General features: G+C 41.2%; 1 protein-coding gene across 1 annotated transcript in view; it reads right to left on the reverse strand.

The window, feature by feature from the left end:
• Positions 1 to 326: 326 nt before the first annotated feature.
• Positions 327 to 17,568, reverse strand: part of LOC121002483 — a 28,070-nt gene continuing 10,828 nt past the window's right edge. The window contains exons 4-5 of the mRNA XM_040433935.1: positions 967 to 1,077; positions 327 to 364 (exon numbers count right to left, since the gene is read on the reverse strand). Coding sequence (XP_040289869.1) covers positions 327 to 364; positions 967 to 1,077 — 149 coding nt within the window. The remainder of the gene's footprint in view (positions 365 to 966; positions 1,078 to 17,568) is intronic.

A 17,568-nucleotide genomic window follows, 5' to 3' on the forward strand; every position in this document is an offset into this window, starting at 1 on the left:
ACCCATAATAGATGCAACTTTATTAACCTTTATTTCATGCAGTTATACATTTGTGAATTCTGTGCTCTTTACACGAGTGTTTTTAATTATGTGCCACTTTCAGTAGATCATTTTTAATACAACATTTTATATTCATTCAGTGTGCTAATTAATCAGATTCTTAGCCTCATTTCCTTTTCTGTGCATAATAAACCACAAAGTTACAAAAAAATTAGTGGAGTGGTAGGTAGGACTCCCTTATGGGAGTAACAATGTTTCATGCAAAACTCATTCACACAAATACATTAAGAAATAAATATATTTAAATACACATAATGGGTATAGTGCTACTTGTTCTTGGTGCCACTCTTCCTTAAGCTGCAACCTAGAAAGGTAAAGGGAAGAGATTTTAGGTGCAGTTTCCCCTTCCAATTATATATTTACACCCGATTATGGGATTTGGGATATTTGCATCCAGCTATGACATTCTAAGTGGCAAGTTTCATATAGATTTGATTACAGATTGATGTTAAAGGGTTATTTTTAAAGAATTACAGCATATCCAGAGAATATGCCATAAATGTCCAAGACATAGGTCCCACATCTATTTCAATTATATGAGGTCCCCCAAAACTAATCTAGGCACCATCTAACTGCTATAGCCATCCTGTAATACAAACCAGAGGTATCTGGGATTACAGATCATTCATTGTGCTATGCAGTTTATATGACTTCTATAGGACGTGAATGACAGTTGTGTAAATGGCATAGCACAGTGAGCCACACAGTTTCTGTAAATTCCATCTCTGCTTTCAAATCACAGGCTGGATATGGCGGCCAGCCATCACCTGGACAGGGTTTGGGGGGTAGGGACGACCCACACTTATCTGAAATTTATGCCATATCCTGTGAAGATACACCTGGCATTTGCTTGTGCTAGCTTACAGAGTGGGGGTCAGCGCCTTTATGCAATTCCAAGTTGAATACCTCTGTACAATAAGGAACTGGGCATCTCCCAGGCTTCTATTTCTTCTGTATCCGTTCTATTTTGTTTTCTTTTAGAAGACTTGAGAGTTGCTTTCTTTTTTGAAAGCCTGTCTATAGAGGGGAGAGAGAAAAAAAATAAAATAAAGGTATACATTATACATCCTCATGGTGAAGATTAAGTGAATCCATTAATTAAAACAAAGCAGATTACTATGCTATACACAGTTTAAAAAGTAGCCAAACTTTTATACTAACTTAATGTTGTCCCTAACCCCCCCCCCCCAAAAAAAAATATATATACTTTATTAATTTTACCATACTTTTTCATCTCTAAAGCACACCATTCACTGGTGTGCTAAAACTCAGCTCTCCGTAGACCTCTGAGCTGCCAGCAGTGTACGGAGTACTTATTTGATGAATGGGCAGCAGCAGCGCTGTGAGTACAGGCAGGAGCGCATATTGCTGCTCCTGCTGTGCTTCCTGGACTATTACTAACTGCTGGCATAGCACATGGGTACCCTGTACCCATGTACTATGCCAGGATTAGCCGAGCGGTGCAGGCTCCTGCTTTTTCCTGTTCTGCTAAACTAAGAGAGCTGACATGCAGTACTGTTAGCGGAACAGGAAAAAAGCAGGAGCCTGCACCGCTCAGCTAATCCTGGCATAGTACATGGGTACAGGGTACCCATGTGCTGTGCCCGCAGTTAGTAATAGTCCAGGGAGAACAGGCAGGAGCAGTATTATGCGCTCCTGCCTGTACTCACAGCGCTGCTGCCCATTCATAAAAGGAGTACTCCGTACACCACTGACAGCTCAGCGGTGTATAGAGAGCTGAGTTTTAGGGCACCAGTAAATGGTGCGCTTTAGGGATGAAAAAGTATGGTAAGAATAGAAAATTAATAAAGTATATTAGAACAAGATTTTTTTTAGGGGGTTAGGGACAACATAATAAAAGTTAGTATAAAAAAAAGTTTAGTTACTCCTTAAAGGGAACCTGTCACCAGTTTTATGGTGTCCTAACTAAGGGCAACATAAATAAGCGATTGATTCTCTTAGCACAATACTGGGTCACTTTCTTTAATTGACCCAGTCAATCTGCCAACATCTTGTATTGAAAAGCTCCAGCTGATAATGATGAGTCATGAATATTCATGAGCTCCTGACTCTACCCGCCCACCTGCTGCTGATTGACAGTTTGTTTCCATATGAACCAGCAGCAGGTGGGCAGGGGAGTGGCTATAGCTCTGAATTAAATATACGCTGGACTCAATGACCTCACGCTGGACTCAAATCAGCTTATTAGCATGCGGCATCTTTGTGTGTATATTATGAGATAACCATCTGTCACACCAGTAAGTGAATACATCCAAGGTACTTTTTAGTAGTTAATGATTGTATATAATTAGTTAGATTATAATCAAATATCCACATGACAGGTTCCCTTTAGGTATGAACTATTATGGTATTGGAACAGAATTCTAAAAGGAGGGGGCGGAGCTAGCTGCAGAGCCGTGTGGAAGCAGACTGATAGAGCTCTGTACACAGCCTGCTTATAAATGGATTTCATTTCGCCTTAACTGGATTAAAACATCCTAACACCAGATCCTGGTCCAGGACTCCACCTGGAGCATAAAGATATAATCTTTACTGATTTCCGAGGCTGCTGGACATCGCGGCCTTCAGTGAACCGCAAAACACCAGACTTTATTTTGGCACTCAGCCGCAGCTCAAGGGCAGTTTTCCGGCAGCTCCCCAGATCATTGCTGCTCGGGAGCTCCGGCAATCTGCCTCATACTAAGCAAGGAGCTTATTACAAGATCTTAGTTAACCCGCTAAAGCGGACGGTTCTGGCCGCAACACCAGGCTAGCTGACTAACTCCTGCTTTGAACGGAGCGCACTGTCAGCAGGGGATTGAGTCTACACGCGGCTGAGCCACAGACATATCGCCAGACTGCGGCCATTGAAACACTGCTTCCTCCAGGTGAAAGAAAAAGCAGAGATAAAGTGCCGGCGGAGGAAACAAAAGGTCACCCTATCGCCTCAGTGAAGCCCTGCAGACACCGGAGGTTCACAGTAACCACCTGACCCGACGGAGATCAGAACGGTACTCGCCACAAGGTACACAGGAGTCGGGGTCTTAATTACCGTGCGGGGGCACCACGGTCTCTCAAAGGGAGGCAGCGCTACATTAATCGGCAGCAAACACACAGCCGAGATTGCTGTGGTCAGCACATAAGAGACTCGCTCTCAACGCGCTGACTTACAAAGCCTTGTAAAAGGGGGAAAGCCAGCCCCTGAGCCCAAGTAATTCCACATCAGTAAAGCTTAAAAATCCAGATATCTGCCTAGACTGGACCCATGGGAACCTGGCCCTTCATTTTCTCAAGTTGATGGAAATCTAATTTATTAAACAGTTCCCTCAAGAAATAGCCATAAACTTGGGGGGGGGGCAGAGAAAACTGTGGAGCTGAACAGACGTGTGTTGGAGGAGCTCCTGCTCTATAAGTGGATTTATCCTATTTTTGATTGCCCTTATTATCAAATCTGTGGCTTTCTTGACAAAATCAAGTGGGGCTGACATTCAGGCACCCTTATATAGACATTTTAACAGCCAAGACCACCACTGTTCTTCCCAAGGACGGTACTTAAGCTACACCGGTGTTACTGTCTTTACTGCATAACTATTGACAACCATTACATGATGAGCTAAAGCACTCATCCTGCTGGAGATCCTGGGAGTAACAGGTCTATAATATGATAAAAAAAAAAAAAAAAAGGCACTCAGCCACACAGTACTCCTTCATTGAATACAAAGCTTTTCAGCAGTTATTCCTTACTACCCTGATTCAGAACTGTTTTTTAGATGCTCAGCATACAACCTTCCCTTACAATAGGCAAGACTAAAAGGAATATCAGAGGGAACAAGAATAGGGAAGACCCCCAAACGACAACCTGAGTCTGCTAAATCACAAAAACGTACTACAATCGCTGCAGAGCCCAATACTGAAAATGATATCGGCCTTGATAAGTACCTTACAGATAATATAACAGGTTCGGACACTGAAGATGAGGAGTCCATCCAGGGCCAAGAGGACTTGAGTCAATACATCAAAAATCTACCAACTATGGAAAATATTAAAAGCACGTTTCATGATTTATCTAAAATTAAATCCGATATGAAGCAAATAGTTGAGAGAATAAACACTGCAGAAGAAACTACAGAAAAAAAATTAAAAAAAATAAAATCAATACATTCTTCATTCCTGGAAGGAAAAAATCTCAGCTCAACAGAAAGAAATCCAGGACTTATGCCTCCACATTGATGACCTTGAAAATAGGTTGAGGCGTAATAACCCAAGAATAAAATGACTCCCAGAAACAGTAGAGGATAAAGATATCACATCAGCCCTTTCATCCATCTTTCTGGAATTAATTGGGAAGAAAGAACCTTTCGACATAGGCATTGAAAGGGCTCAGAGTCTTTCGCCCCAGGAACGTGCCATCAGACTCTCCCAGAGATATCTTATGTTATATCCTGAGCTTTAGGTTGAAGGAAGAAATTCTAAAGAAAGCTAGGTTTGCAAACAGCATAGAATATGATGGAGGAGACATCTCAAATTTTTCAAGACATTTCTAAACTCACTCTAGAAATGAGGAGGCAACTAATGCCCCTAACCAAAGCGCTTAGAGATAAAAATATTAAATACGGGTGGTTATATCCATTCGGCCTGCTTTTCACACACAATGGCAGACAAATCACCATTCGGACCCCAGACGATCTTGCCTCAGCTTTGACCAGAATAAACCTTGAGCAACTGGACTTTCCAGAGTGGTTTCTAGATGAACAGTCGACCTCCTATCCAAGGCTCCCCAAGATCAATAGATGGGAACCTGTCTCCACGCCAAAACAGAGAAGAGGAGAAGCCCAAAATTCTCCATTCTCCAGAGCATCCAGAAAGGCACCCAGATGCTTCACTCCAGGATGATTCTAACACATACTTTCTTTTTATTACTTTTAAACTAGGTATTGTTGATAAGTTATGACACATATGCCTAGCTATGTATCCTTGACAATATAAGGGATATAACGGTTGAATATCTATACCCTTGTTATATACAGCTCTATTCTGTTGTACTTAAATATCAATTTAATTTTTTTATTTTTTTTTCCGGTGTGCAATTTGTCTGAGAAGGCCTCAAATTAGCAATCCATGTTAAAAAGATAATTACTCTTCACAAACTCCTAGTGATCATTCCAGCATTTATATGATTTTATTTAATTTTCTGTTGTAACTGTATCTAACGTTACTATAGTATTTCAACGTGTTTTCTAAACACTCTCCTCCCCCCCTCTCACAGTAACACTTAAATTGTGGTGTGTTTATACCTCTGATCCTTAAGAAATTTCTGAGGATCAGACATTGTCTCTCTTTATCTCTTGGTACTACTTTCTCTCTATTTTGAAAAAGGAGTACCAACCGCTCTTATATACCATTTTATTAGAAACTTTGTTTATCAGCTAGTTTCTCACTGAAGGTGTATCATTTCACATATCCTAATGTCAGAACTCAGATGTGCTTCGCTAAACGCGAATGGATTAAATATCCCCTCGAAAAGAGGACAAATACTACACTTTAGGCCTCATGCACACGACCGTTTTATTCCGTGTCTGTTGCGCCGTTTTTCGTGATTTTCTGCGGACCCATTGATTTTCAATCGGTCCGTTGAAAACTCAGCTAATGCACTGTTTGCCATCCGCGTCCGTGATTCCAGTCCATCAAAATATACCCTTTACATTAACAGAACTGCAACTTGCACTGAAAGGACCCCCTCTTCATAAAAGCCCAGGTCCAGATGGTTTCCCAGTTTCATATTACACCACCTTTAAAGAGATCTTACTCCCATTTTTCTTGAAAACATGTAATGAGGCGAGGGAGGGAGGAGCCTTCAATAGAGACATGCTGCAGGCACAAATATCCATTATCCCAAAACCAAAAAAAGACCACTCACTCTGTGCAAACTATAGGCCGATATCTCTGCTAAATAATGACCTTAAGCTGTATGCAAAAATGTTAGCAAATCGATTAAAGAAATTCTTGCCAGACCTAATCTCCCCAGAACAAGTAGGGTTTGTACCGTTCAGAGAAGGTAAAAATAACATTAGAGTGATACAACTTATGCAACTGGCAAAACGCACATTTACACCTTTGATTTTGCTCAGTATGGATGCCGAAAAGGCTTTTGACAGAGTGGATTGGAGATTTATGTCCCAAACATTAGCCAGGTTCGGTGTCTCTCAGTCATTTATTGATGGGGTAATGGCAATGTACAGACACCCAACAGCAAAAGTCCTAGTGAATGGCACTCTCCCCTGCCTTTAAAATAACGAATGGTACCCGACAGGGGTGTCCCTTCTCCCCTCTATTGTTCATATTGACAATAGAAACCTTGCTACAAGCTTTCCGACAGAACAAAGAGATAAATGGGATGACTGTAGGGAAGACAATACACTCAACAGCTGCATTCGCAGACAATGTCCTACTTAGTCACAAACCCAAAAGAGGCGTTCCCAGCGATTATGTCTATTCTAGGTCAATTTCATGAACTCTCTAACTTCTCAGTTAACTTCTCAAAATCAACAGTTTTAAATGTATCTTTGCCGGCGCATGAACAGACTGCTTTGCAAAATGAGACATCCTTCCAATGGACATCTAAAGCAATAACCTTTCTAGGAATAGAACTTACTCCTGCGTTTAATCAGCTGTATAATGAAAATTTCCTGCCTATTCCTCAACAATTAGAAGATTTGATAAGTAGCTGGGATATCCCCTTTGTCTCTTGGTTTGGCCGCAAATCCCTCATAAAAACAATACTCCTCCCTAAAGTGCTTTATTACTTGCAAGCATTACCGATTCCTATCCCCCTGGCCTTTTTTAAAAAAGTTCAGAAAATATTCCTTAGATTTTTATGGGGAGGAAAGAAAGCGAGAATGCCCTCATCATACGTAATTCGACATCCCACACGAGGAGGTATGGGAATACCAGATGTTTATACTAATCATAAGGCAATTCTTTGTACTAGAAGTCTGGATTGGCTACGTCCTACCCCAGATCGACTGGACATTAAAGTGGAAGAAGCAATGTCGAATCTTCCCTTAAGGTCCCTACTTTTCCTAGATTTGACAAAGGTAAATAAAATGCTTATAACACACAGCTCAATAACTAAACACACAATTACTCGATGGTGTATGATGAATATGATTCAGAAACTGATACCTAACTATGCTCTACTTATGCAAGTAAGGGATGTCCTATGTCAGTCAAATATATGTTTCTGGAACACTGTCAAAGAAGGAGACAAGAGTAATGCGACGCCAATATTGTCCTTGTGCCAAGATGGTGATTTGCCAACATTATCAGAATTACAGTTACACCCTGCTTTGAAACAATGTACTGCGTTCCAAATTACACATTGTTATCATATATTTAAAAAACTGACTAGAGCTCCAATATGGGGCACAGATCATACAATATTCGAAAAAATGGCCTTGCAAAAACTAGAACCTAAAAAGAAGATATCCCATTTATATTCCTTGCTCATTTCCACAAATGATACAAATAGATGTGCGTTTATTGATAAATGGGAGGAGGAACTAGCCATAAAATTTGATCAATGGGAGATGCCGAAGGTGTTAATGGCTTCAGGGAAAGTCTCTAGATGTGTAAAATTGCAGGAGAATAGTTATAAAGTCCTCACACGCTGGTATTATACACCACAAAGGTTACACACTATGTTCCCAGAGGTCAGTCCCATTTGCTGGAGGTGCGAGATTAATATTGGGTCTCAAAGTCATGTCTGGTGGTCATGTCCTAAAATTCAAAACTATTGGCAGGAGGTATGTAAGGTCCTATCCCAGGTATGCAGAATAACAGTCCGAGCGTCACCTAAATTATGCCTTTTTGGCCTAACGGGAGAGTTAACCAGTACTAAATCAAGAGAGGTTCACACTTTGTGTAAGATACTATTGGCAGCAGCGCGCCTTCTAGTGGCAGTATACTGGAGAAAAATAGACCCCCCATCATTGCAGCATTGGTTTATGAAATGTGACCAGATCTATATAGATTGGAGCAAATAGCACATTGGGATACCAGAACACCTCAACGTTTCTCGGTTATTTGGGGCCCATGGAAGAAGTTTAGAAGATTTACTGATTAAACTAGGATTTCATTTGGGAATTGTAGGACTATTGCATGGTATGTGGAATCATGAGTCTTTCTAGATACACATTATCCTATACCCCCCTCCCCTCTGACTTTCCCCCTCCCCTCCTTCCTTTTCCACGTTTGGAAATGTTTCTCCAAATTTATGTTTTACCAAGAAAGGTGATATACCGATTATATCAATATCTGTACAACTATTCTAACAGCTGTAACTCAAGCATGCCGATTTATATATGATGGTCAAAGTTAACCTTTTCACGCCTATCGGCGAGTATTCATTTTTATATTTATAAAACAATAAAAATATTTTGAAAAAAATAAAATATAACCTGTCCTATTATTTTCGCGGAAAACGGTTCGCAGACACATTCAAGTCAATGGGACCGCTAAAAAATGCGGAGGCACACAAGATTGTCATCCGCGTCTGCTTTTTTCCTATCATTTGCATGGCAAACCTGTCAGATTTTTTTACATTCCTTTAGGTCTGGTGGTCCTCCAAAAATAAAGGAAGACACACGGAAACGGATCACGGAACCCCATTTCGCGGAACGGAACACAACGGTCGTGTGCATGAGGCCTTAAGAGGAAAATTGACGTGTTATTTATACAAGAAACACTTCAAAAAGACATACTCCTATGTTTAAGAATAATTATTACAGACACTGGTTTAACGCGTGTACACCACTGAAGAGGAGAAAAGGGGTTTCAATTGTTATTAGTAAAAACCTCCCCTACTCAAAAACTGGATACGTAGTAGATCCTGAAGGCAGGTATATTTTTCTGAAAGGACTAATTGGAAATAAAATGTTTACATTCGCCAATGTAGATGCACCCAATGAACTTCAGGTGGTGTTCTTCAAAACAGTCTTCCAAAAATTTGACTCTTACAGAGGGCACTATCATCTTCGGAGGTGACTTTAATGTTACTCTTGAACCCAGATTAGATTTTTCCTCGAGGAGAACACGATTCTCTCTTAACCGCCTCCGGACCGCCTAACGCAGGATCGCATTCCGGAGGCGGCAGCTGCAGGCAGAGTCACGCATATACGCGTCATCTCGCGAGACTTCCTGTGAACGCGCGCACACAGGCGCGCACGTTCACAGGATCGGAAGGTAAGCGAGTGGATCTCCAGCCTGCCAGCGGCGATAGTTCGCTGGCAGGCTGTAGATACGATTTTTTTAACCCCTAACAGGTATATTAGACGCTGTTTTGATAACAGCGTCTAATATACCTGCTACCTGGTCCTCTGGTGGTCTCTTTTGCTTGGATTGATCAGAGGACACAGGCAGCTCAGTAATAAGTAGCACCAAACACCACTACACTACACCCCCCCCCCCGTCACTTATTAACCCCTGATCACCCCATATAGACTCCCTGATCACCCCCCTGTCATTGATCACCCCCTTGTAAGGCTCCATTCAGACGTCCGTATGTTTTTTACGGATCCACGGATACATGGATCGGATCCGCAAAACGCATACGGACGTCTAAATGGAGCCTTACAGGGGGGTGATCACCCCATATAGACTCCCTGATCACCACCCTGTCAGGCTCCATTCAGACATTTTTTTAGCTCAAGTTAGCAGAAATTTTATTATTATTTTTTTCTTACAAAGTCTCATATTCCACTAACTTGTGTCAAAAACAAATCTCACATGAACTCACCATACCCCTCACGGAATCCAAATGCCTAAATTTTTTTAGACATTTATATTCCAGACTTCTTCTCACGCTTTAGGGCCGCTAAAATGCCAGGGCAGTATAAATACCCCACATGTGACCCCATTTCGGAAAGAAGACACCCCAAGGTATTCCGTGAGGGGCATATTGAGTCCATGAAAGATTGAAATTTTTGTCCCAAGTTAGCGGAAAGGGAGACTTTGAGAAAAAATAAAAAAATAAATCAATTCCCGCTAACTTGTGGCAAAATTTTATTTTTTTTCTATGAACTCGCCATGCCCCTCATTGAATACCTTGGGGTGTCTTCTTTCCATAATGGGGTCACATGTGGGGTATTTATACTGCCCTGGCATTTTAGGGGCCCTAAAGCGTGAGAAGAAGTCTGGGATCCAAATGTCTAAAAATGCCCTCCTAAAAGGAATTTGGGCCCCTTTGCGCATCTAGGCTGCAAAAAAGTGTCACACATGTGGTATCTCCGTACTCAGGAGAAGTTGGGCAATGTGTTTTGAGGTGTCATTTTACATATACCCATGCTGGGGGAGAGAAATATATCTCGGTCAAATGCCAACTTTGTATAAAAAAAATAAAAAAAATAAAAAAGGGAAAAGTTGTCTTTTGCCAAGATATTTATCTCACCCAGCATGGGTATATGTAAAGTGACACACCAAAACACATTGCCCAACTTCTCCTGAGTACGGCGATACCAGATGTGTGACACTTTTTTGCAGCCTAGGTGGGCAAAGGGGCCCACATTCCAAAGAGCACCTTTAGGATTTCACAGGTCATTTTTTACACATTTTGATTTCAAACTACTTACCACACATTAGGGCCCCTAGAATGCCAGGGCAGTATAACTACCCCACAAGTGACCCCATTTTGGAAAGAAGACACCCCAAGGTATTTCGTGATTGGCATAGCGAGTTCATGGAAGTTTTTATTTTTTGTCACAAGTTAGTGGAATATGAGACTTTGTAAGAAAAAAATAAATATATAATCATTTTCCGCTAACTTGTGACAAAAAATAAAAAGTTCTATTAACTCACTATGCCCATCAGCGAATACCTTAGGGTGTCTACTTTCCGAAATGGGGTCACTTGTGGGGTTTTTCTACTGTCTGGGCATTGTAGAACCTCAGGATACATGACAGGTGCTCAGAAAGTCAGAGCTGCTTCAAAAAGCGGAAATTCACATTTTTGTACCATAGTTTGTAAACGCTATAACTTTTACCCAAACCATTTTTTTTTTTACCCAAACTTTTTTTTTATTTTTTATCAAAGACATGTAGAACAATAAATTTTGAGAAAAATTTATATATGGATGTCGTTTTTTTTTTTTAAAAAAATTCAAAGTGAAAAATGACATTTGTTTGCTAAAATTCCGTTAAATTTTGATTAACAAAAAAAGTAAAAATGTCAGCAGCAATAAAATACCACCAAATGAAAGCTCTATTAGTGAGAAGAAAAGGAGGTAAAATTCATTTGGGTGGCAAGTTGCATGACCGAGCAATAAACAGTGAAAGTAGTGTAGTGCAGAAGTGTAAAAAGTGGCCTGGTCATTAAGGGTGTTTAAGCTAGGGGTGCTGAGGTGGTTAAACAACTTAAAAATATCCGGGGACTGTTTCAGGAACGCCAACCGATTAACATTTGGAGGATTGTTCACCCTACCCCAGAGATTATTCTTTTTATTCCCAAGTACATAAAAGCTACACCAGAATAGACTATTTTATGATCCCCAAAAAGAGATTAGCTCGACAGTTAGCACTGAATGAGGTCAGGCTCTTATCTGATCATGCTTCCCTTCTGGTACATTTTCAGTTTGAATCTCAGGACCTGGATTCTTAATGAAAGTCTTTTGAATATAGCTGACAACGCAAAACAAATCTCCACTAGTGTTGAGCGAACTTCTGTTTTAAGTTTGGCGTCTAAAGTTCGGCTTCCGGTTAGCGGAGAATCCAGATACGGATTCCGAATTCAGTTGTGGTCCGTGGTAGCGGAATCAATAATCGGCCATTATTGATTCCGCTACCACGGACCACAACGGAATTCGGAATCCATATCGGGATTCTCCGCTAACCGGAAGCCGAACTTTAGACGCCAAACTTAAAACAGAAGTTCGCTCAACACTAATCTCTACCCATCTGGATCATTTCTTCAAAGAAAACTTAATTGAAGATAAATGTAGCCCTGTAGTGTGAGAGGCCCATAAGGCCGTATTGAGAGGAGTCTTGATCCAGATGGGGACCAGAGAGAAAAAAAGCCAGAGATAGAGATATGGAGGAACTACTGCACAAAATTAAAAGATTGGAACTATCCTATAAAACTTCTCTATGCACTCAAACAGAGACAGAGCTTACTGAATTAAGACTTAACGTAAAGGATTTATCAGAACATAGATATCAGAAATACCTATATATGGCCAAATACCAACATTACTTTAAAGCAAATAAATGTGGGAAGGATTTAGCGAAAATTGTAAATGGAGAAAAAGCATTGTCAAATATTCATAAGATAAAATCGGCCCAAAACATTGAATTGTATGAGTCAGACAAAATTGCAGCCACCTTCAAAGAGTTTTATGAGAAACTGTATAATTTACATGCGGACGCCCCTAAAAAGGAAAGGGAGGAAAGAAAAATTCTTATTGATGAATATCTTCATAATATAGAAGTCCCTAGATTAACTCCAAGCCAAGTCAAATCCCTAGAAGTACCATTTACTAAGGAAGAGGTTATTGTTGCTATAGATAATCTAAAAAAATGGACGTAGCCCTGGCCCAGATGGATTTTCTGCAGCTTATTACAAGAAGTTAAAAAATATTTTAGCCCCTCACTTAGTAGATTGCTCTAACAGTATAGACATAACTAACCCTTTGAGACAGGAATCGTTACTTGGGAATCACTGATGTGAGCAAAGGCGGCAAAGATAATTCTATACGTGCTAACTACAGACCAATCTCTTTGCTAAACATAGATCTAAAACTACACTGCTCAAAAAAAAATAAAGGGAACACTTAAACAACACAATGTAACTCCAAGTCAATCACACTTCTGTGAAATCAAACTGTCCAATTAGGAAGCAACACTGAGTGACAATCAATTTGACATGCTGTTGTGCAAATGGGATAGACAACAGGTGGATATTATAAGCAATTAGCAAGACACCCCCAATAAAGGAGTGGTTCTGCAGGTGGTGACCACAGACCATTTCTCAGTTCCTATGCTTCCTGGCTGATGTTTTGGTCACTTTTGAATGCTGGCGGTGCTTTCACTCTAGTGGTAGCATGAGATGGAGTCTACAACCCACACAAGTGGCTCCGGTAGTGCAGCTTATCCAGGATGGTACATCAATGCGAGCTGTGGCAAGAAGGTTTGCCGTGTCTGTCAGCGTAGTGTCCAGAGCATGGAGGCGCAACTAAGAGACAGGCCAGTACATCAGGAGACGTGGAGGAGGCCGTAGGAGGGCAACAACCCAGCAGCAGGACCGCTACCTCCGCCTTTGTGCAAGGAGGAACAGGAGGAGCACTGCCAGAGCCTTGCAAAATGACCTCCAGCTGGCCACAAATGTGCATGTGTCTGCTCAAACGGTCAGAAACAGACTCCATGAGGGTGATATGAGGGCCCAACGTCCACAGGTGGGGGTTGTGCTTACAGCCCTACACCGTGCAGGACATTTGGCATTTGCCAGAGAACACCAAGATTGGCAAATTCGCCACTAGTGCCCTGTGCTCTTTACAGATGAAAGCAGGTTCACACTGAGCACATGTGACAGAGTCTGGAGACGCCATGGAGAACCTTCTGCTGCCTACAACATCCTCCAGCATGACCGGTTTGGCATTGGGTCAGTAATGGTGTGGGTTGGCATTTCTTTAGAGGGCCGCACAGCCCTCCATGTGCTCGCCAGAGGTAGCCCGACTGCCATTAGGTACCGAGATGAGATCCTCAGACCCCTTGTGAGACCATATGCTGGTGCGGTTGGCCCTGGGTTCCTCCTAATGCAAGACAATGCTAGACCTCATGTGGCTGGAGTGTGTCAGCAGTTCCTGCAAGACGAAGGCATTGATGCTATGGACTGGCCCGCCCGTTCCCCAGACCCGAATCCAATTGAGCACATCTGGGACATCATGTCTCGCTCTATCCACCAACGTCACGTTGCACCACAGACTGTCCAGGAGTTGGCAGATGCTTTAGTCCAGGTCTGGGAGGAGATCCCTCAGACCATCCGCCACCTCATCAGGAGCATGCACAGGCGTTGTAGGGAGGTCATACAGGCACGTGGAGGCCACACACACTACTGAGCCTCATTTTGACTTGTTTTAAAGGACATTACATCAAAGTTGGATCAGCCTGTAGTGTGTTTTTCCACTTTAATTTTGAGTGCGACTCCAAATCCAGACCTCCATGGGTTGAAAAATTTGATTTCCATTTTTAATTTTTGTGTGATTTTGTTGTCAGCACATTCAACTATGTAAAGAACAAAGTATTTCAGAAGAATCTTTAATTAATTCAGATCTAGGATGTGTTATTTTTGTGTTCCCTTTATTTTTTTGAGCAGTGTATATGCTGGGCTCATCGCGAGCAGACTCAGTAAATTCATGAATTTTGATCGGGGGCGACCAGGTAGGCTTTGTGCCAAATAAAGAGATAATACTATTAAAGTGATCCAAATGATCCAATATGCGAAAAAGAAAAAGAAAAATACTCCGCTTCTTCTGGTCGCCTCCGATGCAGAAAAGGCCTTTCAGAGGCTGAATTGGGATTACCTATATGCAGTATTACAAAAATTTATGTTCCCTGAAAAACTCATACAGAATATCATGGCCCTGTATGCGACCCCTTCTGCCAAAATTAAAGTGAATGGTCTTTTATCCGACCCACTTTGTATCAAAAATGGCACGAGACAGGGATGCCCGCTATCCCCCCTCCTATTTGTACTATCGTTAGAGCCTTTCCTGATTAAGATTAGAGACAACATCAACATATCGGGACTACAAACCTCCAGCGAAGAACATAAAATAGCAGCTTATGCGGACGATACTCTGTTCGCGCTGACAAATCCCCTACACTCGTTACCATTTCTGCTAAAAGAATTTGATCAGTTTAATAGAATATCTGATTTTAAAATCAACTTGACAAAATCTTAAGTGCTCAATGTGAATCTGAGTGATAGGCTCTGGGAAGAGGTTTTAAAACTTAGTGAGCTCAAACCGGCAAATAACACGTTCAAATATCTAGGGGTTAATATATGCAGAAACCTTACAGTTATGTATAAACTTAATTTCCTTCCCTTTTTAAAAAAAAATAAAAATTGAGGTCCAATTTAAGGAATGGGAACAGTTATGGCTGTCCTGGTTTGGGAAAATAAACCTGATCAAGATGAATATTCTTCCTAGAGTGCTTTATTTATTTCAAACTCTAACAATTGAAGTACCTAAAGAATTCTTCCGCTCAATTAAAAGGCTGATATCGACATTTGTCTGGCATAATAAACAATGTAAATCATTTACTACCATGGTCAGACCTAAAAAAGAAGGAGGTGCTAAATTAACAAACCTCGAGGGATATTCTAACGCCTCGATCCTTGCAAGGATACTAGAATGGACTATAATCCCAATTAGAAAAAAAGTGGGTGAATATAGAAATTGACATGGCTGACACGAATTTGCCTGCTCTTATGGAAAACTGTGTTGACAAGGTTTTCCATTAGAAGATGGCCTCATCTTAACCATCTCTTGCAGTTCCTCCCCAAAACTAGTTTAGATACCCCATTAGTGGGAATTATCCCTAATTATTGGCTAATATGGTTGAAAACACTTAAAGAATATCCAATAGGTGAAAATATATCACTTAAGTCTGTCTTAAAAAAATGGGAAACTTATACCCCGCAAAGACTTGATTGGAAAACTAGTAGGTAGTGAAGTCACACAAAAACAATATAGTAATTTAAGTAACTTAATAAAACAATTAGATTTAATGCCTACCTCCCTGATGGAAAAGAAATGGTGGTTACAAATGATCCGCAATAACACTCCAGAAACACATATTATATCTATATGTTATAACCTAGTAAATAATTCCATGGGACACCCAAACTATATTGAAAAGTGAAATAAAGAATTAAGTTCCAAACTTAACGAGACACAAATAATTACCACAATTAAACATGCATTCTCCAACTCTACCTCCTATATTTACCAGGAGATGCAATTCAAGCTAATCTCTCGGTGGTATAGGACACCAGCTTTAATGAATCGTGTTAACCCTGCCATCCCTGACACATGCGGGAGATGTGGGAAAGATAGAGGTGACTATTCACATCTATGGTTCTGTTGTCCCCTTTTGACCACTTTTTGGAAAGATATTTGCAAAATAATCAATGATATATTTGGTACACACATCAAGCTTACTTTGAACATGGTGTTCTTTAATATACACCAGGCTTGTGTAAAAACAGACTTATGTCTATTTATACTTAACGCTGCTAAGATTTTAATCCCGTTACATTGGTTACAAAAGGACTCACCAACCCTGAAAGAATGTCTCGCTGAAATGCTAAAAGTTTCGGCTTTTGAGAGAAAAAGATGGGACCTTATGTTTAACCACTTCCCGCTACGCTAACGCCGAAAGGAGTCATTGCTGCGGCGCTCCCAGGCTACACTAAAGCCGATTGACGTCATCTCGCGTGAGCCGAGATTTCCTGTGAACGCGCGCACACAGGCGCGCGCGTTCACAGGATCGGAAGGTAAGCGAGTGGATCTTCAGCCTGCCAGCGGCGATCGTTCGCTGGCAGGCTGTAGATGCGATTTTTTTTAACCCCTAACAGGTATATTAGACGCTGTTTTGATAACAGCGTCTAATATACCTGCTACCTGGTCCTCTGGTGGTCCCTTTTGCTTGGATCGACCACCAGAGGACACAGGTAGCTCAGTAATAACTAGCACCAAACACCACTACACTACACCACACCCCCCCTGTCACTTATTAACCCCTGATCACCCCCCTGTCATTGATCACCCCCCTGTAAGGGTCCATTCAGACGTCCGTATGATTTTTACGGATCCACTGATACATGGATCGGATCCGCAAAACACATACGGACGTCTGAATGGAGCCTTACAGGGGGGGTGATCAATGATGGGGGTGATCACCCCATATAGACTCCCTGATCACCCCCCTGTCATTGATCACCCCCCTGTAAGGCTCCATTCAGAAATTTTTTTGGCCCAAGTTAGCGGAAATTTTTTTTAATTTTTTTTTATTACAAAGTCTCATATTCCACTAACTTGTGTCAAAAAATAAAATCTCACATGAACTCACCATACCCCTCATGGAATCCAAATGCGTAAATTTTTTAGACATTTATATTCCAGACTTCTTCTCACGCTTTAGGGCCACTAAAATGCCAGGGCAGTATAAATACCCCACATGTGACCCCATTTCGGAAAGTAGACACCCCAAGGTATTCGCTGAGGGGCATATTGAGTCCATGAAAGATTGAAATTTTTGTCCCAAGTTAGCGGAAAGGGAGACTTTGAGAAAAAATAAATAAATAAAAAAATCAATTTCCGCTAACTTGTGGCAAAAAAAAAAAAAAAAAATTCAATGAACTCTCCATGCCCCTCATTGAATATCTTGGGGTGTCTTCTTTCCAAAATGGGGTCACATGTGGGGTATTTATACTGCCCTGGCATTTTAGGGGCCCTAA

The sequence above is a fragment of the Bufo bufo genome, chromosome 5 (genome assembly GCF_905171765.1).
Source record: "Bufo bufo chromosome 5, aBufBuf1.1, whole genome shotgun sequence".
In the NCBI taxonomy this organism is placed as follows: domain Eukaryota; kingdom Metazoa; phylum Chordata; class Amphibia; order Anura; family Bufonidae; genus Bufo; species Bufo bufo.